Raw genomic sequence first — 22885 nt, 5'->3', positions numbered from 1 at the left:
TCTTCTCACCTCAAAGTCCAGGGTAGTATGGGGGTTCCGTTCCACAAAGTTACAGAGGCCCAGACTCCTTCCATTTCCCTCCTTTGTCTACCTGGAGGGCTGTTCGTCCTCCTGATCTGAATGGGTCACCCCCACGTCCACGTGGAGCCAGCACAAAGAGGAGGGAACGCCTTTTCCCTGTAAGGATATGGCACCAGCAGGGTGCAGAGAGAAATAAACACAGAAAGGTTAGAGAGAAGACCAAGTTTTGCAGATGAAAACGAGGACACAGGAGAAGGAAAGAACTTGCAGGACAAAAGAGAGAAGTGATGTAGGATTCCAGTGAGAGGGAGTAACTTGAGACTGCTGGAAATGTCATTGGCAAATTTCTTGTCTATCCCATTACTTTTCTGTTGTTACTGTCGTTTGCTAAGCCAGGAAAATGAAGTTTATTAACTAGTAGTCTTATTTATTGTAACACTGAGCAGTGAAATGGCCTGTAGAAGAGAGGTCTCTACACCCAGGAGAGTAGAACACAGCAAGGAGCAAAGCACTGAACGCGTGAAGGCTTTTGGATGTCCTTGCGCAGTGGGCAGCGACTTGGGTGGCAGTGGATGCAGCACCCAGGTGATGTAGGACATGGTATAGCCCCTCGCTGGTGTCTGTGGAGACGTGGCTGTCAGCAGCAGGGCCCACAGGGCCCTTCGCTTCAAGGCTGAGTGTGGGTCATCAGGGAGATCCCACTCAGGCCAGCGGTCTGGTGGCAGGAGCTGAGCAGCCAGCAGGAGGGCATGAAGGTGTCGGGCTGACAGCAGGGTGGGGGGCATGGGGCGCAGCAGGTGGGCTGGAGGAGGCGGATCAGGTGTGGGCAGGTGCTGGGCCGGCAGACGGAGCACCGGCAGCCCTTGCTGGAGGCATAGAAGGTGGTGGCCGGGCCACTGCGGACGCTGCAGCATTACCAAGGGGAGAGCCGGCTGCAGGACATGGTCAGGAGGTAGGTTTCGTTTGGCTGAGAAGTCTCCTGCTGTCTTAGTGTCTGTCCTCTCCTGAGCCAGTGCTTATAACACTCACTCCCCTAGATATCAGCTCATTAGCCTAGATCATGTTCTTCCATCTCAGTTTATAATAATCTCCGTAAAGTCATCTCATTACCTCAGTCTTTATTACCCTTCGATGTGTGTCTTACCTCATTGCTTTGTTGCCAAATGGGGACTCTTGACAATAGCTGTTTGTCACTGTAGGGAGAGCTTTATCTCACCATTAAAAAAATTTTATTATAGAAATTTTTAAAAAGAAAAAGAAAGGGAATAGTTTAATGAATCTCATGTGCCTCTCACCCACCCAGCTTCAACAGTTATCAGCACTCTGCCTTTCTTGCTTTAGGTATCCACCCTCATACTTCTTTTTTCCTAGAGTATTTTTAAAGCAGTTCCCCAATATTTTATCATTTCATCTATAAAACTTTAGTGTATAATATCCAATGGATAAAGCCTTAAAAAAGAATAACCATTGCACCATATGACACTCAGTAAAGTTAGAAATACTTCTCTGTTATCATCCAACACCCCATCTGTATTCCGTTTCCCCCAGGTGTCTTAAAAATGTCATTTTACAGTTGGTCGAATCAGGATCTAAACATAGTCCACACACTGCATTGGGTTGATGTGTCTCTGAAGTTTCTTGGATCCTCACACTGTTTCCTCTCCATTTGTTTCTTTCTTTAATGCAGTGTATTTGTTGAGGAAAGTAGACCATTTGTCCTGCAGAATTTCCCATATTCTAGATTTGGCCAGTTGTAACCTTGCAATGACACGTGACATGATTCTCTGTACCCTCTGTATCCTGTACCCTTGTGTAGTGATATCTAGAGGCTTAATTCCATTCAGGTTTGATTTTCTTTGTGGCAAGGATACACCTTAGCTGGTGCTACTGTATCACGTCAGAATGCATAGGAGTCTGGTTGTCCCACTTTTAGTTATAATAATATTGACTAATAGGTTCCACTCGGTCCACCCCATGCTTCCATTATAGAGTTCCCCATCCACTTTTCATGGTTTAAGCAGCTGTTGACTCAGCCCCATTCTGTAGGCTTTTCTTGGGAGACCTCTTTTTTAGGAATGGCCAGCTTAGGTAGCTGGCGGTCATGCCTGGTGGTTAGAGTTGGCCTTACCTGGGTTCCTGGAAGCTGATCATCTGTTGAGGCTGACACCTCAGGATATAGAGTTACTGGTTTGCACATACGGAACAAAATCCTTTTGGAATTTAAAATTTTACTCTTCTGTTTTTGAAAGTAGGTAAACTTCTAATTCTTATGACTTGATCCTTCCCTCACTGGATTCTTGAGTTTGTGTACATTTACTAAGATTGTCTTGGTTTTGGTTTGAGAACTGAGATTATTATAAAGCTGGCATTTCAAAATTTCATAGTAGGTTCTGGTATTTAATGCATAAAATAATGCATGCTTTCATAGCATAAATACCTAGGCTCCAGTTCTAGCTTTACAAAATACTATTTGTTTGATATTAGCATACTGGTTTGGCTGCTCCAAAAGAGGCCAAAATAATAGTGGCTAAACTAAGACAGAAGGTTCATTTCTCTCTTTTGGAAAATTATGAGCCAGTAGGCAGCTCAGACAGTGGGGATCTTGTCCCCCAAGGTCATTCAGGGACTCAAGCTCCTATCCAACTATCCAGCCCAGGTGTCACCCTCGTCTGCATAGTTGAGAAGCTGGCTCACCACCACTCCACATTCCAGGCAGTGGCAAAGAGGAGGACTTGGTAGGCAAGCAGCTCCTTTTATGGGAAAGGCAAGCCTCTTACAGCCCATTGGCCAGAACTAGTCACATGGCCATTATCTTGCCACAACTTATGCTGGGAAATGCAGTCTCTAGCTGGGCAGCCATGTGCCCTGTAAAACCCAGGAGTTCTGCCACTAAAAGGGAGAAGGAAAGGAAAGATATTAAAGGTCAGTTAGTATTTTTTATTGAATCCTTCCAAGCTTCAGTTTCATCTCATCTGTAATGTGGGGATGAAAACACCCCCCTGGTGTGGCTGTTAGAATTACGTGCTCTTAGAATCACGTGCATGCACGGGTAAGTGTCGCGGAGCATCCAGTTCAGCCCCCTTCACATTCCAGGCCTTCAGTAAATGGTTCCATGCACTGGGGCCAGAGGGGTCAGCGCAGCATCACAGAGCAGAAAGAGCATAGGCTTTAAACTCATTGTAGATCTGGCTTTGAATCTTTGTTATTGTTAGCTGTGTGACTGAGGACACATTTACCTAACCTCTCTGACCCTCTATAATATGAGGGTGTTTAAGAATTTAATGAAAAAGTACATAAAAATATCCAGTGCAGTGCCTGGTGTGTAGAAGATATATGGTAAGTGGTAGCTAATTGCTAAGTGATCTGTGTGTAATTTCTTAGGTAAGCGTTCCTGATGGGGAAAAATTATTATGTAAAGTCAATTTAAAGAGGACTTCTAAGCAGTTTCAACTAGTGACATACAGTCACCATTCTGTGTGTGTTCAGTTTGAGTACTTGAGGCTTAAACCTAAGACAGTGTTTTCTAAAGAAATCTCTGAAAGATACAGGCATGAGAATCAAAGTAAAATGCAGTAAAAATGCTGGTCTGATCAGAATCTCTGGAAGTAAAGGTGCATCTCCACATTTTTATAAATACCTCCACAGTGGTCTTTATCATACTGAAGTCTAACATCTCAGACCTGATCCACAGCATTTATTTGAAGTATTAGAATACTCATACAGTACTTCGAGAGAAGAAAGAATAATTTATCTTACCTAATTTCAGATAAATAAGATGAGAGCCCTGGGTTTTTGAAATGAACTCAGGGATGAGGTGGTTTTTTTTTCCCCTGGAAGGTTGCAACTTAAAAAATAATAAATGTTTGCTCTAAATCCTTTTTAGTTATTGCGAAACCAGAGATTTCCTGCATCCTATCATCATGCAGTGGAAACTGTTGTGAATATGCTGATGCCACACATCACTCAGAAGTTTCGAGATAACCCAGAGGCATCTAAGAATGCGAATCATAGCCTGGCTGTGTTCATCAAGGTGGGGGCCTCCGGGGAAGAGGGTGTCTGCCAAGTGCCTAATGTGCTTTTTCTAGCAGAGTGACTTGTACATATAGATGCTCAGTGAACGTTGATGGCAGGTTTTTATGCCAAAGGATAAACTTACTCACAATAAATGCAGATTAGAAGCCAACTTTCAAAAAAAGCCTAAATACTTAACCTTTGTGGGTTATTTCCTCCACAGAGATGTTTCACCTTCATGGATAGGGGCTTTGTCTTTAAGCAGATCAACAACTACATCAGCTGCTTTGCTCCTGGAGATCCTAAGGTAGCCTTTGCGTACGTGTGCACGTGTGTGTGTGTGTGTGTGTGTTACACACTGTTCTTTTTGTCTCCCTGAGTGACATCTGGATACCCACCTGTTTCTCTTTGTTCACATCAGAATTTTCTTTCAGTCCCAGAGGCACTATTCATTCTCCTCTCTTGGAGATACTAACTAGTACTAACTAGTACTTGCACTAATGTGTGAGATATTAGGGACACAGTCATTCCACATGCAACATAAATACCTGTTGATTTTTCTCATAAATACCTTAAATGACTTCTCAGCTGCAAAACTAAAAGTATATGTGTTGCAAATCATAGTTTATTTAACAAGGTAACAGAAATAACCATGTAGCCTTTCTCTGCTAGAATTGTCTGTCTCTTCGCTTGCGTGTCTATTTTAAAGCTCTGCCTTACGCATTTTTTTATTGCACTGAGCCTGTGGCTATAATTATAAGCTGCCTGAAATCCTTTATTGAAGTAAGAGGAGCATAAATCATAAATGCCCTTAAAGTCAGTGGAGGACATTGTTTAATGAAATGTGTTCCCAATTTTCAAACAAATCCCTGCAGACATTCTGAAATCTGTAAAGTAGCCCAGAGCCTGCAGCTCTAAGACAGGGAAGAGGCTAAAGACGAGTGTGTGATTCCTAATAGGTTTTTCAGGAGGCTGTATCAAGTATCCACTGAGGCATTTAACTTACGACTAACCATATTTTTCTTGCAGACCCTCTTTGAATACAAATTTGAATTTCTCCGTGTGGTGTGCAATCATGAACATTATATTCCATTGAATTTACCAATGCCATTTGGAAAAGGCAGGATTCAAAGATACCAAGGTAATTTATCTTGAAATATATTAATCCTAGTCTTTTCAGAAAGAGAGCCATTCATTTTTAATAAGAAAAGAGAATTAGTTCACACATGACATTCAAATTATCTGATATTTTTCATCGATGAATTGATTTTTTTTCTTGTTAAATTTCCATTAAAAAAAAATTGATAAAATGCTATGTAGGAACTTACTTCTTTTTAGCAAATTTACCAGACTACAGATCATGCCAGTGTGACTCTTTTTCATTGAAAAGTTCCATTGCTTAAACGATAGTAATCCATTTTATTTACTGTAGTTTATTTTTATTTGTTTCACTTTTCTTTTTTCTTATGAATTAGCTTTTCTTTCACCAGCTGTGGAGTCAAATGACACTCCTGTAGGTAGGTGTGGGGTGTGACGCTTCCTTTCTTGCATCTTCCTCCTTTAAAAGAAAAAGAATGCAAGTGATTGCTGAAATGCTTACGTATGCTATTCATGTAGGCATTTGTCATATACTTGGATCAGTTTTAAAATTGATGATAAACCAGTGAATTTGTTCTCACTGTAGCTAAGACATTGCCATAGCATTCCCGGGAGTCATCTGGTTTTTTGCTCCTGGGGTCACTAGGTCCTCTAGGATGTTTCTTTAAGAAGTAAAGCAAATAAACAAAAAGCTCTGCTTCATTTCAAAAATGTATTATTCCACCATTTTCATAGTCCTTGTTTATAGCAGTAGCAGTAACCTATGTCACAAGCAACATGGCTTTTCACATGCTTTTTATGTTTGCATGCTGAGTCTTTATTAACTGTTCTGTATCCTTTCTGAGTTTGAAGAGAATTAAGGTCATAGAGATTTCTTTGTCTTCACTGAGTAAGTCAAATGAATCAAATTCGTCGCTTGGGTCTGTCAAATAATATCTAGCAACTTGTATGTGCTCAGGATTATTTATGCTAAAGGAGAGAAAAAGTGGAAGGATGCCACCAAACTATTAATGACACCTAAATCAACTGACTCTGAAATTCAGAGAGAAACTCACAAAGGAATTCATTCAGAGACATAAATACCTTGCCTTTTAAAGAGCAAGAAGGGGGACTGCGGCCTGAAGTCGGCGGTCATGCATTCAGCAAATATTTGCTCAGCACCAACTCTACCTAGCCTTGGGATAGAGTTGTGGACAACAAGGATGAAATCCCCTGCTGTCTTACCTGTGTGAAATATGTAGAACATGAGAGAGTGATAAGTGCTAAGGAGAGAGAAATAAAGCAAGGGAAGGGGATAGGAAATGGGCTGGCATTGAGATCAGGTGGCCAGGCAAAGCCTGACTGAGAAGGCAACTTTGGGGTGATAATTGAAGAAGGTGAGGGGTTGAGCTCCTGGGCTGTTCAGCATCCCCCATCCAACCCCAGCCCGCCCGCCTGTCCCACCCCGCACTATTCCCCATAGGCCAGGCGCACTTGCTGGTCCCAGCTCCTCACACATGGCAGTCCCTCCCTGCACTTCTCAGCCTCACACAGCAACTCCCTGGGCATCCTGTCTTCCTCCTGGCCAGTCACTCAGCACCTCCCCTGTGGGCCCAGCCAGGTCTCCCCCTCGCCTCTCCCAGCGCCCCACCTGGAGTGAACTGCTCCCTACCCTGCACCCCAGACCCTCCTTCACCCCACCTTCAGTTCCTAGCCCACCTGTCCTTGGAGACCGTGACCGTTTTCCTCTCACCTCTCAGGGTGCTGAGGATAGCTCTTGCTGCCCAGTGGTTGGGCAGTGAACATGTGCTAATGTCCGTCTTCCCCACTGGCCCAGTTGTCTATCCTGTAGAACCAAGTGAGGAGTGAGGAGGAGACCCTTCAGGTACCCCAGACTCGCACAAGCTCTTAGTAGACTGTCGGGGTATTTGGCGGCTAGAAGGGCTGCCCTAGGCAGGTGGTGGGTCAGCTACAGATAATTTCCATAACTGCACTGATAGGAATAAAGTTTCGTTTTTTTTTTCAGCATCCTCCTTCCTCTTACCCTTCTCACCTGCTCCACTCTCCTCTCTGCACACGCACATGTACACACACACACACACACACACGTGTGCAATTAAACCCATAAATAGTTTTCCTTCTAAGGGGATCATGTGAATTCAAGCTGTGAACTGTCTTTTCAGTAAACTGGACTTAAAAATCGTAAACAGTGGACATGAGTATTCTGGAAAGATGAACGCTCTTTCCCTTCCTTCTGCTAAAGAGTTCATAGGACTTGGGTCAGACTTTGAATAGGTTTAGAAGCAACTAACGTGGCGTTAAAGTTAAAGGAGAGGCCTATAGACTTTCCTCTAACAATGGATTCAGTATAAGAATTTAAATCCGAGCCACAGCTTTCTGGATAGGTGTATTTCAGCTTTAGCGTGTGATGCTTAGCTGCTTTTATTTACCCTCCCTCAGTAGGTTTCACGTCTGCTTCTTATCTCTTTTCCAGAAGAGCTTTCAGTCTTGTCACTTCGCTTGCTGATGACTTACTAGTTTGATTTGGTGCTTTGTCCATTTTAGTTCTAATTTATATCAGTTTTCTATTGGCTTTTTGAGGTAAAGAAGTTTTAAGAGTATATTTTAGAAAATTCTAAGTCAAATAAGATCTTCAGTGATAGCAAAATAATAGGTAATATGGTAACTCGTTCATTTTAAACACGTTGGGTTTTAATGGGCATATATGGGCATTAATGACCAGGAAATCGATAAATGAACTCATGTAGTGAAGAACATTTTAATAGACCACCTATATTTATTCTTTAATTACGTGTCTCTTATGCACAAATTACTCCCCAGTAATGTTGTCAGTTACTACAATTTTATTTTTAAATTTCATATCAATAACAAAATTACATTTGTAATATAACATGCTGTCCTGTATTCTAAAAATTGGTACTAAAACTATTCACTAACTTAATAATTATGTAGGATGTAATACCTTTTAAAATCAAAATCCAGTGCATTTATTTGTATTTAAATTTTGTTTTCACTTTGGAGTGCAGAGCAGTATTTTAGGTTATCAGCCCTTTCCACCTGATGACACACACAGGGGAGGCTGAAAGCAAAGGATGGGCTTGGTTTTTATTTTATTCACAGAGTGTTACATCCTTTCTAACTAAAGCGGTTTCTATCCTCATTTCAGATCTCCAGCTTGACTATGCATTAACGGATGAGTTCTGCAGAAACCACTTCTTGGTGGGACTGTTACTGAGGGAGGTGGGGACCGCCCTCCAGGAGTTCAGGGAGGTCCGGCTGATTGCCATTGGTGTGCTTAAGAACCTGCTGATAAAGCATTCTTTTGATGACAGATATGCTTCCAGGGTGAGTGTTCTCTAATGGAAGGAAATATGATTGATAAGTGTCCTTCATTTTGAGTAATATAAAGAAATAAGCAATTAGAAAATTAGTGGTAACAGCACTAAGACTTTCTCTGTTTATGCAATAAAATCTAACATCAATCTTTATAGGAAGGATCCAAATACAGGAGATGGCCAAGTGCTAGCTCAGTCCATCATTAAATTCTGAGTCCGGGATAAACTTACGCTTTGCGCCTTTGTTTCAGAGCCATCAGGCAAGGATAGCCACTCTCTACCTGCCTCTGTTCGGTCTGCTGATTGAGAATGTCCAGCGGATCAACGTGAGAGATGTGTCTCCCTTCCCCGTGAACCCTGGCAGTGTACGTAAGCACATTCACATAGACAAAGCCTGTATTTGCTTCCTGTGGCTGCCCTAACAAAATACCGCAAACTGGGTGGCCAAAAACAACAGAAATTTATTCTCTCACAGTCAGAAAGCCCAAAGTCCAAAATCAAGATGTCAGCTGGGTTGGTTCCTTCTTGAGGTTCTGGGTGAAGAGCTGGTTCTACACCTTTCTCCTAGCTTCTGGTGGTTGCCCGAAATCCTTGATTTTTTTAGCTTATAGCTGTATCACTCCAATCTCTGCCTCTGTCTTCACATGGTGTTCTCCCTGGTGTGTGTCTGTGTCTCTGGTATCCTGTCCTGTCCTTATAAGGACACCAGTGCTTGGATTTAGGGCCCACCCTAATCCAGGATGACATCATCCTATCTTACATCTTAATTACATCTGCAAAGACCCTCTTTCCAAATAAGGTCACATTCTGAGGTTCAGGGTGGATATGCAATTGGAGGGACACTATTCATTCAACTATACACGTCTCCTCTTTTTTTGCCCCTAAAACCATAAAAATCTACAGTAGTCTTGGTAAGTTGCATTTCTGGCTAAGACAGGGTCAATCAGTAAACCTTCAACTCTTGTTAAAAATCATTATATGGCTTCCCTGGTGGCACAGTGGTTCAGAGTCCGCCTGCCGATGCAGGGGACACGGGTTCGTGCCCCGGTCTGGGAAGATCCCACATGCCACGGAGCGGCTGGGCCCGTGAGCCATGGCCACTGAGCCTGCGCGTCCGGAGCCTGTGCTCCGCAGTGGGAGAGGCCACAACAATGAGAGGCCCGCGAACCGAAAAGAAAAAGAAAAAAAAAAATCATTATAAAAAGCCATGCTTTCCTGATGGCTTGTTTTCTTGTAAGATTTCAGGATCTTCTTTGTGTATCCAACAAAAAGTTATAGAGGAAGGAGTTTATTTTGTTTTTTAAAAAAAAGCATAGTTCTAACCTCCATGCTATAAGAGCTCAGTGCTAGCCCCTGTTCTGATGTAACATACTACACAGTCTTGGAAAAGCCACCTCTTTGGGCTGAAGTTCCTCTGTGTCTGTAAAATTAGAAAGATAATCAGACTAGATGTCGGGGGGCCAGGGTGAATGACCCCACCTCCCCAAACTGACCACCTTAATTTACTTTAGCTTTATGTAGTCATTTAAAGATATACTGAAGATTAAGTTGACTGAAGGATGATGCCAGAAATGATCTCAAAGTGTTTTGGTTGGAGACAATCTGGCATTAATTTGGATAGGTGTTAGCAGTTCAGCAGTGCCCTTTTCCTGTTTATTCTGGCCCCGTGAACCGGCTCCGTTGTTCATCTTGCCACTTTGTCATTACGGCATACACCAGGGGAGCTCCCTTGTGTGTATTTCTGTCCCTTTTCCCCCAACAATGGTGCTTTGTCCTGTTTTCTATACATCTCCTACGTGATGGTGCATTGAGATGAACCGTGTTTATAGAATAGTTTTTGTAGTCCCAAAGAGCGTGAATGTTCACTGTCCTTACATGGAATGCACCACACTGATCTCACCCTCGACAACATTGTATTTCACATGTGTATTCTCTAAATTTGTCTGCTTTTCTAATCGGAATAAGTAATTCAGGGAGTAATGCTACCTATCTGTACTGCTTCAGTCCTGAGAAAAATGAACACCAGCTTTTGCTTTGGCTTTCATGAAAGTAAAATCCCTTTTATGACATAAGTTCATAATGAACATAATTTCTCCACTGATTGAGAATTCACACGAAGCACCCACCTTGCAGAGGTTTTCACTGCTGCTACTGTGAGGTCACTGTTGCTCATTTGGGAAGATTTCTGATGTGAGAGAAAAAAAGCAACGTTCCAGTTAGAAAGAGCACATGGGGCTTCTTCTGAAGGAAGAAACATACTGAAATAATCTACAGAAATGTTGGGCATCAGAGCTCTGGAAAGAGAAGGGTGCTAGACCTCCTGGGGAAATACAGGACTTCATGGGCCAAGGTTTCTCCACCCGCCCCAGACCTGACGTGCCCCGTGCTCCCTCCTCCTGCCGCTTCTGTGACCCACACACCCCACCTCCACCACGCGCTGTGCTCCTCCCACTCAGGCACGTTTAACATGCCAGGCTCTTCTGTCCTGTTCTTATGCTCGCCCTCACACTTGCAAGAACTGTTGGTGAATCCTTTAAAGTCATCTTCAATTGTTTCTTGTCTCTCTCCTCCTCGACAGACTGTGAAGGAGGAATCCCTTACTTTGCCAGCCGTGAACCCGATAGTGACACCGCAGAAGTCTGGGAGCACGCTGGATGCCAGTCTGCACAAGGACCTCTTTGGTGCCATCTCTGGCATTGGTAATGCTCGGGCTCTGACCTGCTTCTCTGCAGTCTAATTCGGAAAGCGTCTTTAATCCAATCATTTGTTAGCTTTCAAATCAGAACTTTGAAGTCTTGAGTTTCTACTGCAAATATTCTTTTCCTGATTTTGCTCCTCAGCTATGAAACCCCTTAACTCTACACTGAAATAAAGATCTCAGATTTCAGGAATAACACATGTAGTACACTTAACCACATATTTGTCCTGTTTGCTTTTTGTTTAATGCGTGTTAATTTTTCATTTTAAATCTTCAAACTAGATTGTTTATACTTTTAGGAAAAGAATATCTTTGCAAGTGTGTGTGTAGTGGGTAGGATTTATTTGTAGTGTTAACGATTTAGATGAGATGTGACAGACTAATTGCTGATGGAGATACTGGTTTATGGCTAGAATGCAGTCCTGAAATCAGTTTTCTAAAATCTTCTTTCCTACAATATTTTTTCTATCTGAAATAATGTTAGAGCAGCCCCCATGGGGAGGAAAACAGATGGCATAAATCAAGATTCAAATTGAGTAGTTTTTCCATAAGAAAATGCCTGAGAAATATATTTATTAATACTCTGATTGAGCACATGTGCCAGCTCCTTCATAAAGATAATGGTACAAAAAATATATATATATATCTTCACAGACACTCAAAGGCTTATGCTGTCTTCATTTCTTCCTCTCTTTTACACCACAGTTTGAATAAATGAAGCGTCCTGCTGTGGCTACTGCTTAGACCACCCAATAAAGGAACTAACTCAGAGGGCAGAATAAAGGGCAGTCCTTTTACCTAATTAATCTGCAGGACTGTGGTTCATTCTGAGTTTATGTCCTCAGCTTTTGTGTTGTTCTAGTTGCTAACGTGGTATTTCATGTAGGTGATGAAACTGGCCAGACTGTAAAATTGGAAACCTCATACCAGTGCTCAGATTTATCCCATAATGCCCATACCAGTCTTTAATCTTAATTCTGTTTCTGTGTATTTTTCATAGTCATACTTACCCCATTTGGCGTTGTAAAGATGAAATGAGTTAATTCATACGAAACGCAGAGCCTGGCATGTGGTATTTCCATTGCCTTTCTCATGGGGCCCTCGCTCTGTCTCCTTTGCCCCACTTTGTCCACAAGCCCAGCCGCTCTCCGGGAGTGGGGAAGGGGTCCTTTCAGGGGCTTTGTCTGCAGCGGTTCCCAGCACTGTTTTTAAAGTCAGACAGATGTGGCTTTGGATCCAGACTCCACCATTTACAACTGCCATGGGCAGGGTGTCTCTCCTCTTTACCCTGTGTCCACATCTCAAAAATAGAGTCGTGGTGAGGGATGAAGAGCTAGTTGAATGTGTGCAGTGCTTGGCAAGGTAAACAGTGTTATTATTTGACTGTCATTATAACAAGCACAGTTCTTCAGTGTTATTCATGCTTTGTGATAGACTCTTAGTAACCTAAATCTTAACTCTCTGTCCTCTCTGACCAGTATTCTGTAGGATTCAAGACTTTGTGGAAATGATGAAACTAGAATGAGGTGATGTTTTGACTCTGACTTGATTCTCCAATTCCACATTCACCTTTTCAGGGTTTGGGGTGCCTTGAGAACATAGAGATGAGCCGAGGGGGGTCTTTAGCACAACTTCAATGACATAAATGGCCTTCGATTGCTCTGTGTTCATGGCGAAGTTACAAAAAGTTCTCAAGGTTAATTTTGTCCCATTTCATTCTTTCTTGAATTTCAAGATCTGGATCCACTTTTCATGGGAATTCACCACAATAGACTTAATTTATACTCAGGCTTTTATCTATGTTGCCCCCATCTTTAAACACTTTAATCCTTGTTTCCTTTTAGAAATGCCTTCCAGGAAAGCAGCCCCCACCTTTGAACTGGGTTTACTAGTTGTTTTCTGGTAGCTTTAGCAATTCTTCTTTTATTCATCAAGGAATTTCCAGTTAGTTTTAGTCCCAGTGCTTATCAAGAGCTGACTTTCTCCTTACATCTCTTAAGGAAATTCTGTTTCCACACTTACTGAGAATGTACCCTCAGCGGTTTTTTTAATGCCTTTGGAACATGGTGCATGAAAATTTCTGAAACCGATTCATTGCCTGGATAAAAACTACTCAAAGATTACGTTCATTTTAGGGGCTTCCCTGGTGGCACAGTGGTTGGGAGTCCGCCTGCCAATGCAGGGGACATGGGTTTGAGCCCTGGTCCAGGAAGATCCCACATGCGGCGGAGCAACTAAGCCCGTGCACCACAACTAGTGAGCCTGCACTCTAGAGCCCGTGAGCCACAACTGCTGAGCCCGTGTGCTGCAGCTACTAAGGCCCACGCACCTGGAGCCCATGCTCTGCAGCAGGAGAGGCCACTGCAGTGAGAGGCCTGTGCACCGCGGCAAGGAGCAGTCCCCACTCGCCTCAGCTGGAGGGGGCCCACGCACAGCAGCGAAGACCCAACACAGCCAAAAATAAATAAATTAATTTAAAAAAAAATTACATTCTCAAGGCACGCATTCTTAGGCTCAGGATTCCTTTACCTACCTACTCAGTGTATTGCATTTTGCTGTCTGTACAAAGGGGAGAGAGTTGAACTAAATTTCTTTTAAAAGTTATGCACTGGGCCAGGATATTAAACACACACACACACACACACACACACACACACACACACACACACACACACACCAGGAACATAGTTCTACGAAGCATGTTGATTTTTTAATTTTTTTTTCGGTGCGCGGGCCTCTCACTGTTGTGGCCTCTCCCCTTGCGGAGCACAGGCTCCAGACGCGCAGGCTCAGCGGCCATGGCTCATGGGCCTAGCTGCTCCACGGCATGTGGCATCTTCCTGGACCGGGGCACGAACCCGTGTCCCCTGCATCGGCAGGTGGACTCTCAACCACTGCGCCACCAGGGAAGCCCCAGCATGTTGATTTTGATTTATTGCATTTACATCTGTTTGCCTTGGATTAGAACTCTTGTTCTGGAACTGAGCCTAAAACTTTGAGAATTTAATGTCTAATTTTACTTTACTGAGAGCCTTTTTCTCCTGAGTTCTGTGTTCTACACTAAGTATGAAGTCTGGTTATATTAGGAAGACGATAGTTATAATTTGGTCACAGTGCATGTTTCTTTTCTCTCTGAGTATAGAAAAAGGCCCCTGGCTTTTTCAGAGGGTTTTTACCTGTACCCTGTGGCAGTCAATCACACAGTTCCTATTCTGGGTAGGCGCAGCCCCTGGCCAGTGGTTTACATGTTCCCGTCTGCACTTACATTTTCAGATTCCCTTGCCCTTCTTTGCTTGATATACTTAATACACTGAACTGGTTTCAGAGATGGTGGTGGATAAACCTGAGTGTTAGGGGCGGGGAGAGGATTAACTTCGAGGTGTATCAGCCCATGGCAGCTAATTTGCAGGCTGAAACCCAAAAAGGGCCTGCCTGTTCTGAGGTGCCAAGGAAAGGCATCTCAGGTGAAGGCAGCTTGGGGGTGGGAGGCTGTGCTTATAGCTTGCCGCAGCGTGGCGCCGAAAGTCTTCCGCAGTGTGCACTGCCAGCCCAGCCTTGCAGCCGGAGGCATGCCTTTTGGTTCAAGCCAGAATGTGCAAGTCTAAGAGTTAAGAGTCATTTTTACTTACGTGATTTATTTAAATCTTATCTAAGCAGGAAGTCGATCTATTACTTTTAAAAATTCCACAGTATTGAGGTAGGGGTTGACTTCTCCCTTAAAATTCTATTTTTTCAACAGATGTCACAAATTTTATTTCCAAGTTAGATTTCCTTTCTGCTTGTAACTGTTTATTGCAGAGATTCCCAAACATTCTCAATTCACAGCACCCTTATTAATCAAAGTAATTTTTCATGGAGTCCCCAAGGCCAAAAGAAACACCTAATAGTTCTGTTTATTAGGTACTTAGGGCCAAATAATAAGTACTTATAACCTAACAACTTAGTAGGCGTTTGAAAACTATATACATACATAAAGAAAAAATTTTTATTTTTACTAACCACGATTCTTACTATTGGGTTGTGTGTGCCTGTTGGGCGCTACACGGCTTCTCAAATTTGGAATCAGTTCGCTCACCAACATTCTCATTTCCTGTTGCACACTGATTTTCACCCAGTACTTGCTTTTTATCATCGCGACCACCAAATACCCCACTTCACAGAGATAAGACATCACGGAAAGGAATGTAGCACAGTCGGAGGTTGAAACTACAGTTTCTGGCAGATGTCAAGTATCACTGTGTTTTCCTAGAAACTTTAAGATGTCCCATGACACCCCTCAGAGTTTTCTGGGGTATCTCAGCCCGCCGTTTGAGTACTGCACGTTTATTGCATGGTTTAGGTTTTTTTTATTTGATAGTTGTAGGTGGATTTATCTTTTTAATTTTTTGAAGTCTTTATTCTACCCCAGTCTGAACCAGCATGTTCTCCTTTAGTCTGAGCAATCCAAGGTGGTTTCTCATAAGTGAATTGATAGTTATGTCTGAACGTTTCAGATTAACGGTTATTTGTATCTCAATCTAAATGGCCTGGTTCTTTAAAGGAGAGTTAATTGAATGAAACTCTTGAGCCAGCTTTCTCACAGGAAAAATAAGTGCCATAAAAGCAGTTTCCCTTATTAAAGTTCAGTACTTATTTTTATTTTGTTCTGTCTCACCAAATCTTTGGTCTTGGCTTGATTTCTGTTTAGCTTCTCCGTATACAAACTCAACTCCAAACATCAGTAGTGTGAGAAATGCTGATTCAAGAGGATCCCTCATAAGCACAGATTCCGGGAACAGCCTTCCAGAAAGGAATAGTGAGAAGAGCAATTCCCTGGATAAGGTAATTTCTTTTAATGTAACTTAAGTGTTTCTTATAACTAATGGATTTAGCCCAAAGTAAACATGCTTCATGTTCTAGTGTTCAGTAAGTATGACCTTTTTTTTTTTTTTTCCTTAAACAACTCAGTTAACCTGGGGTAGATGATCTCAGAGTATGGTCTAGGGATGGAGCCCATTCCCTGAAACCCCCTGGTTCCTGTTGTAGGATTTCATCAGAGCAGTGTTTACAGTGGAGCACTTTGAGCCAGTGGTTCTGGCAGTTTGAACAGGTAGGGAAATCAAAATGCCACTTGCTTAGAATCCCCACGGTCTGTGTGCCAGGGAACACCAATTATAACACAGTTCTCCATGCGAATGGGCGTTGGATCCGAAGCTGGCTCCAGAAAAGATTAATCAGTCGTACAGATGATGCAGGAACAAGGCTTTATTTGGAATCACTCTATTCATACTGTGCCCCCAACACAACACATCCTCCTCATATTTAACTATTTTTTTCTTGAAATACCTAAGTTTGGAATTTTGTGCAAATGGATAAAGCTTGGATTTAAACCTGGAACCGTGATAGATTAGTCTCACCTCAGCCACTGTTTTCCTAAGTTATTTCAAGTTATAGACAAGTTATGTATAGGTTAAGTTATAGGTTTATGTACCAATAAACAAGTAATTCTCTTAGGGATGTATTCCTAGTTCTCAGAAACGTGGAAGCCGCCCTTCCTCGGGGTCAGGTTCGTAACTTTACCGCGGTTGTGTGGCCGACCTCGCCGTATGACCCTCAGCTGCGGTCCTGTAGCCGTCCGAGCGTCTCCGCGCAGGTGTCATGACCTGTCGAACTTTTCCCTTGACCCTGACATGCCTTCGTGCGTAGAGGGAGAAGCTGCTCAGAAGGCACTCGGCTTGTGTCATACGCGGAGCTGGAGAGGAGGAGAGCGGCCAGTCAGCCAGGAGACACCGGGTCACCATGGACTTCTCGCTGCTAACGCTGCTGCCTCTGCCGGAAGAGGCCCCACAGGCGGCGCCCCTGCTCCCGCTGCAGGGAGGCCTGGGCTCTCCCAGCGGCGCTGATGAAGTGGGTGGGCGGGAGGTACGCCGGCACCACGGCTTTGCCGCTAATTGCAGTGTGTCTCTTCCTATAATAAAAATACTCGTGTTATGTTATTAGTTAAACCTGATTAGTATATATCTTTTCCATTGCCCACCAGTACCTTGAATGAAAGATATTTTTTCACTGATCTTTCTGCTTTGGTATTTGGCAAAAAATTTTTCCAGATTTCAATTGGAAATATAACTTTCAAGATTTTTAAATTTCTTGTGTTTTTTAAATGAGATGAGATTCTTGTTCTTTTTTCTTTAAGTGAATGCTTTGAACATGGTGTGAACCTGCTGTCTAGTGGCAAAGCTGCCCTCACCCTGCGCCCTGAGCTTTCTGAAGTTTGCAGTGTTGAGCTAAGCTGATGATGGCGTGATCTCATCAGTTTAGGGGCTTTGGTCCTGCTGCACTGAGGTGTCCCTGTTTGTCCCTATCGGGAACCTGCCTGTGGTTTTCCCCCAGGGCTGCCCTAGGATGTAACGGAATAACGGTGACTCAGCTCCAGGCTTTAGTGGCTGGTCCACAGCAGCTCCTTGGACTTAATTTGCTGTTTTCAGCCACTGACGTTTTCCTGAGGATATGTTTGGTTTGGTACTGTCTTCTGAATCATCATTTCTCTTTGATCTTAGCACGCACAGTTTTTTGCATGAAGTTTTGCTTGGCATTTCGGCACTAAGCCGACAACTACGACTGGTTTTTCAGTTTGAAAGGCCCGTGCCTTCTGGCTTGTCCCGGGAGAGTGTGCCAAGGAGACAAGACAGAGCCTCCATGGATTAACACCTGTGTGTATTTGGTGACAGTGTACTTGTAGTTCGTTGATAAATCATTTATACCTTCCAATTTGTATGATTTGACTCAATTCTAAGACTCTGTCTCTTCCAAGGGAGAAAAGTGAACCTAATTTTGTTTTACCTGTAACGAAGGAGAAAAATCACCTCTGTTTCCTTCTTTAGCACCAGCAAAGTGGCACTTTGGGAAATTCTGTCGTTCGCTGTGACAAACTTGACCAGTCTGAGATTAAGAGCCTGCTGATGTGTTTCCTCTACATCTTAAAAAGCATGTCTGATGGTAGGTAAAAAAATGAAGATACCTGTTTTACTTTCCTTGTTTCAGTATTTGGTTTATTTTTTTAAAATTGCAGTTGGTTCAAAGTGTTTAAGGATTTAAAGGGATTTTCTCTCTTGTTTGAAATACATATTAATTTACTGAATGTACTAGAAATAAAAGTCTTAATTTGGAAATTTATTTTCATTAATTATTGTATTTCAGAAAGAGTGCTAAAATGTGAATGGCGTATTTTAAAAATTTATATTAAGCTCAGACATACATCTTCACTAAGGGAGACAGAAGCAGATAAATGAAGTAGCTTTTGATTTTTTTCTTTTGAATTTCATGTGTCCAAGCAAACTTACTGGCAACTTGTATAATTTTATTAGTCAGTCTCTTGAATTAGAGAATGTAGTGTTGGTGACCTAAGCATCTCTTCCATTTACAGTGTGTGTGACATTCCTGGCTTTAACTAGAGGTGGGGTGTGTTTAGTTTTCTAATGGAAATAGTGGTATTCTGGTAGATTAAGCTTCTCATTAAGGGTTTGACAATGACATTTTTAAATAGAAATGACCACAACCATTAATGCTTTATCAGTACCATTTAAAGCTTGTAAACATCCATGGCAGGACAGTTCCAACTCTGATTGTGTGATATAAGCAATCACATGAAACTGTGCCATAGTATAATGTCACAGTTCTTACCTTGGTCAAAAATCTTCTTAATTTTCCTGTAACAAATTAAGAAGGGTTCTGTGAACTTCATTAAGGTCATTGAGAGAAGACAAACTCTTTTGAAAGTAAAATGCCATTTTTGGAGACCTGAGGCCCACTTGTCTGGTGGCAGGGGGTGTGGGCATTGAGCATCCAGGGGAAGATACTTCTGCTGCAAATAGTGTTTCTTTTGTATCGAGCTTCCATTTCAGTAGCACTAAGAGCCTGACCTGTAGCTCAGAAGTTAGGAGCAGCATATGATCCTTAAAATGCTTCGGAACTGGAAGATTTTACTCTTCTGTCAACTTGTTACTTTAAAATAGCTATTTTGAAAAACACAAACAGGCAAGATTTTTTTTTGTGAATGATGACCAAATACAAAAGCCCCAGGCTCTTACTCTGATTTTTCAGTTAGAAAGTTGAAATTCTTCCCATTAAGTCAAACGTTCTCAATTTTCATCATGGTAATGAGTTTCAGCCAGCATTATAGTCCTGTTTTTCCTTTATTGAAAGTTTTCTTTAAAATATTTTACATTTCAAATATTAAATGTGATGTGTAACTAGAAAATAACTTTTTAAAAAACAAATATACAAGAAATTTTGCATCCAAGTGAAAGTTACCCTTTAAAGTCAGCCTTTTGGAAGGCCAGGCACATATTTAAATAATGCAACAACTTCTTCAAAACAGTTTTAGAATATCCTTTTTTTTAACAACTACTGTTGTTACACTTTTTTTCCCCTTTATAATTAGAATTTTTTGTGTGTCTCATTTAAGAAATCTTTACCTACCCCCCAGGCTCTGAAGATATTCTCCTGTATTTTCTTTAAAAGCTGTATTATTTAAATTTTCACATTTAAATCTTAGTATCTACCAAGCATTGGTTTTTGTGTATAGTATGGGGTGGGGGAGAAATTGCCTTTAGAATAGTTTACCAGACAGATAACCAAAATCAGTTGTGTAACTAGCTCTGTCGCTACTCTCCTTTATCCCACATTTAATGCACACCTTCTACACACAGGGCCCCTCGCCCTCTGTGCCTTCTTGTGCCTCCTTTCTCCGTAATAGAGCTTAGCTCTGTCTTCCCCCCTCCTCAGCCAATAGCCAGAGCACAGAGCAAGGACAGGCCACGATGGTACCACCCGGCTGGCCAGCTGGTTCTGTCTGCTGGCCTCAGGTGTCTGCAAGTTGACCCCGAGGGGCCCAGCATCCAGGGAACTCCCTGGGTTCCCAACACACCAGCCTCAAGTAACCAGAGTCCGTCCCTCTAGATTCTAAACTTGAAACCCCCAAGAGATGGAAGCTCCCCGACCCACCCTCTGGTCTAAGAGGCCAGGCATGGCTTTCAAAATCGGGTGCACTTGATTTAAATCGCCGTTCCACCGGCCTTCTGTCAGCTGGTAGTTGGGAGAGTTACTTAGCTTCTCTGAGCCTTCATTGGTTCATTTGTAAATGGAAACTCTGCCCCAGATCATGATGAGGATTCGATGACAGGATATATGTGAAATCGTGAGACCTAACACAGTGCCTGGTGCATAGCAGGTACTTGGTATGTATCCCACGGCTTCTCCCGCCTGTCACTGTTCTTGACAAGTGTAAGATAAAAGTCCGTTGCCATGCATCTTCATGAGCCTCCAGCTTCTCTGCAGCCAGCCTCTTGCTCATCTCAGGCCCCAAAGACTCAGTGGCTTTTTCCCTGAGAGAAATCTTTTAACGCATTTCTCAACTTCAATGTAAAATGTGAGAAGGCAAAAATGTTTAGCTAACACTCTTTGTGCAATGTCGAATGGTTAAGAGTCATACACGGAGAATGCTTCCTGTAAGTGAATTTGTAGGATTTGCCTTAACTAAAGATGTGCCCAGTTGCTCTTGATAAAGAGCAGGTGTGGTTCTTAACCACTGGTACATTGTACCATCGTGCTAGGAAATAGGAACTCTCATACACTGTTATTTGGAAGGCTATTTGACAATATGTGTCAAATTTTAAATGTACACACTATTAACATGGCTAGTTCACTTCTAAGAATTTCTCCTTTAGATGTAGTTGGACGAGTGTGCAAGGACGCATGTAAAAAGGATTTTTACCGAAGCATGATTTATAATAGCAAAGAATTGGGGGGAAGAACAAGTAAATGTCTGTCAGTAGGGGAACTGGTTAACTCAGTTGTAGTACATCCATGGAGAGGACTGTTATGCAGCTTGGAAAAGACTGAGATAGATCCAGGCTTAATTGCTGAATTAAAACTCAAAGGGCAAAACAGTGCCTGTAGGATACATGCTTCCACTGCAGTGTGTGTGTGTGTGTTGGGAAGGGGTTACTTACGTACATGTAAGAATTTTCAACAGATTCTCTACTGGGGAGGGATTCTGTAGTGGGTAATTTTCTAGTCCATTTAAGAGCACATTATGTATAAGTTAAATAGGTACCATGCAGGGCTAGATGATGCATGCTGAAATTAAAGTTCAAATGTAGCTTCTGCATACTGACTAAGCCTGTTGTGCCTGTTACCCATTATAATAGATTAGTCACTGTGGTTTATCCTTTGATCAACTATAAAAGGGGGCTGAGGAAAGTTTGGAGGCCTACACTCTGAGGTCTCTTCCCATCTTATAATGTATGAAATAGGCATTATAATTCTAATCAAATAAATGTTTACTTTCCAGATGCTTTGTTTACATATTGGAACAAGGCCTCAGCATCTGAACTTATGGACTTTTTTACAATATTGGAGTGAGTAGCTTCGTCTTTGCTCATTGACTCTTGATTTTTCCTGGCTAGTTAAGAGGTGTGAAGAATACACTGCACCCGCAGTTGAACCAGGAGTGCAGTATATATTCACATCCACACTTACCCTTAAGCTCTTTCTCCCGGACCTAACCCCAACCCCCACTCTCAGGGGCTCATGACCCAGTGGACAGCGACAGCCTTAAATGATTAGATATGTGATTATTGAAGATGAGAGGTTACTACTTGTGCGTACAAGCCATTTTAATAAAATAACACAACATCTGTTGGCTGAATTTGGTGGGTGATACTCAGAAACTGAGACGTAAAAACTGCTACAATTAAAAAATATGTAAAAGTGAAATTTTAAATACAGTCTATATTATTTTATTACTTTAGTTTAAGTTTCTGTTTTCCTTTAAGCTTTTTACTTCCAGAAACACGAATCTACAATCCCTTATCCAAAACTAGTGGGGCCAGATGAGTTTTCAAATCCAGAATTTTTTGGATTTTTGAAAAATTTACATACAGTATATTCCGCAGCACCCCACAGTCAAGCACGTGATTGTTTCTGCAGTAAGAAGTTATTTCTGTATACTATGATTGTCCACAGTAGTAGGTTAAATCATGACCAGGTAGCTTTACCTCTGTTAGTTGGGGTCATGAATTTGCTGCCAAATGTGTTTGCACGAATTCGGGGCAAACCCATGGTGTTCAGAGCTTTGTGCATTTTGGAATTATGGTCTTGGTCCCCAAATTCATGGTCACTTCCTCTGCTGAGTTAAAGGTGGGAGTTGTCACATGTGAGACAAGATTCTAGTAAGTTCAGAAGAACTTACTAGACGTTGTTTTAACTGACTCTTATTAAATATATGATTTTTTAAAAAAACAATCAATGTTGTAAATAAAATACAGTAAAATAAAACAAAAAAATACATAACTTGATGTCTGTAAGGAACCAGTCCATTTACTTGAATCAGAAAAGAAAGCTTCTTACATAGGCTGAATGAGAACGGTATAAGCAACTTGGAACAGTGCATATGGTTTCCACCATGCCTTCTAAGGCAGACGTGGAGTAAATATCCACACCCAAAGTCAACAGTCAGTCCTGTCGGTCCTGGGCCTTTCTTCTGCGTTGCTCAAACCAGCCACCATGGCACTGATAGCAGCGCAATATGCGGCCTCCCTTACGTTGGACCATTTTCTCTGGGTTTAGAGGGACCTTCCAGAGAATTTCTGAAAACCAGAAGTAAGGGGCTAGTGGTAGATGTAAGAGCTTACTGAACATGTTACTGTAAATGGGTTTAAACAAAGCCATGTGTCAAAAATAA

The 22885-nt window shown here is 42.1% G+C and overlaps 2 protein-coding genes across 8 annotated transcripts in view; one reads left to right on the top strand and one right to left on the bottom strand.

Annotated features, from left to right (window-relative positions):
- Nucleotides 1-22885, top strand: part of DOCK9 (dedicator of cytokinesis 9) — a 213744-nt gene that overhangs the window by 137682 nt on the left and 53177 nt on the right. For all 7 annotated transcript variants that reach the window (XM_065896283.1, XM_065896284.1, XM_065896286.1 and 4 more), the window contains exons 28-36: nucleotides 3905-4051; nucleotides 4256-4339; nucleotides 5062-5173; nucleotides 8297-8475; nucleotides 8717-8830; nucleotides 11044-11164; nucleotides 15851-15984; nucleotides 18024-18138; nucleotides 21494-21560. In XM_065896283.1, coding sequence (XP_065752355.1) covers nucleotides 3905-4051; nucleotides 4256-4339; nucleotides 5062-5173; nucleotides 8297-8475; nucleotides 8717-8830; nucleotides 11044-11164; nucleotides 15851-15984; nucleotides 18024-18138; nucleotides 21494-21560 — 1073 coding nt within the window. The remainder of the gene's footprint in view (nucleotides 1-3904; nucleotides 4052-4255; nucleotides 4340-5061; nucleotides 5174-8296; nucleotides 8476-8716; nucleotides 8831-11043; nucleotides 11165-15850; nucleotides 15985-18023; nucleotides 18139-21493; nucleotides 21561-22885) is intronic.
- KRTAP3-1 (keratin associated protein 3-1) lies at nucleotides 689-964 on the bottom strand. The gene is given in 1 exon segment (XM_065896244.1): nucleotides 689-964. A coding segment is annotated over 1 exon segment (276 nt).

This window comes from Phocoena phocoena, chromosome 18 (genome assembly GCF_963924675.1).
Source record: "Phocoena phocoena chromosome 18, mPhoPho1.1, whole genome shotgun sequence".
NCBI lineage: Eukaryota > Metazoa > Chordata > Mammalia > Artiodactyla > Phocoenidae > Phocoena > Phocoena phocoena.
The sequence above is the reverse complement of the archived record's forward strand: the minus strand, read 5'-3'. Positions and strand labels throughout refer to the sequence as shown.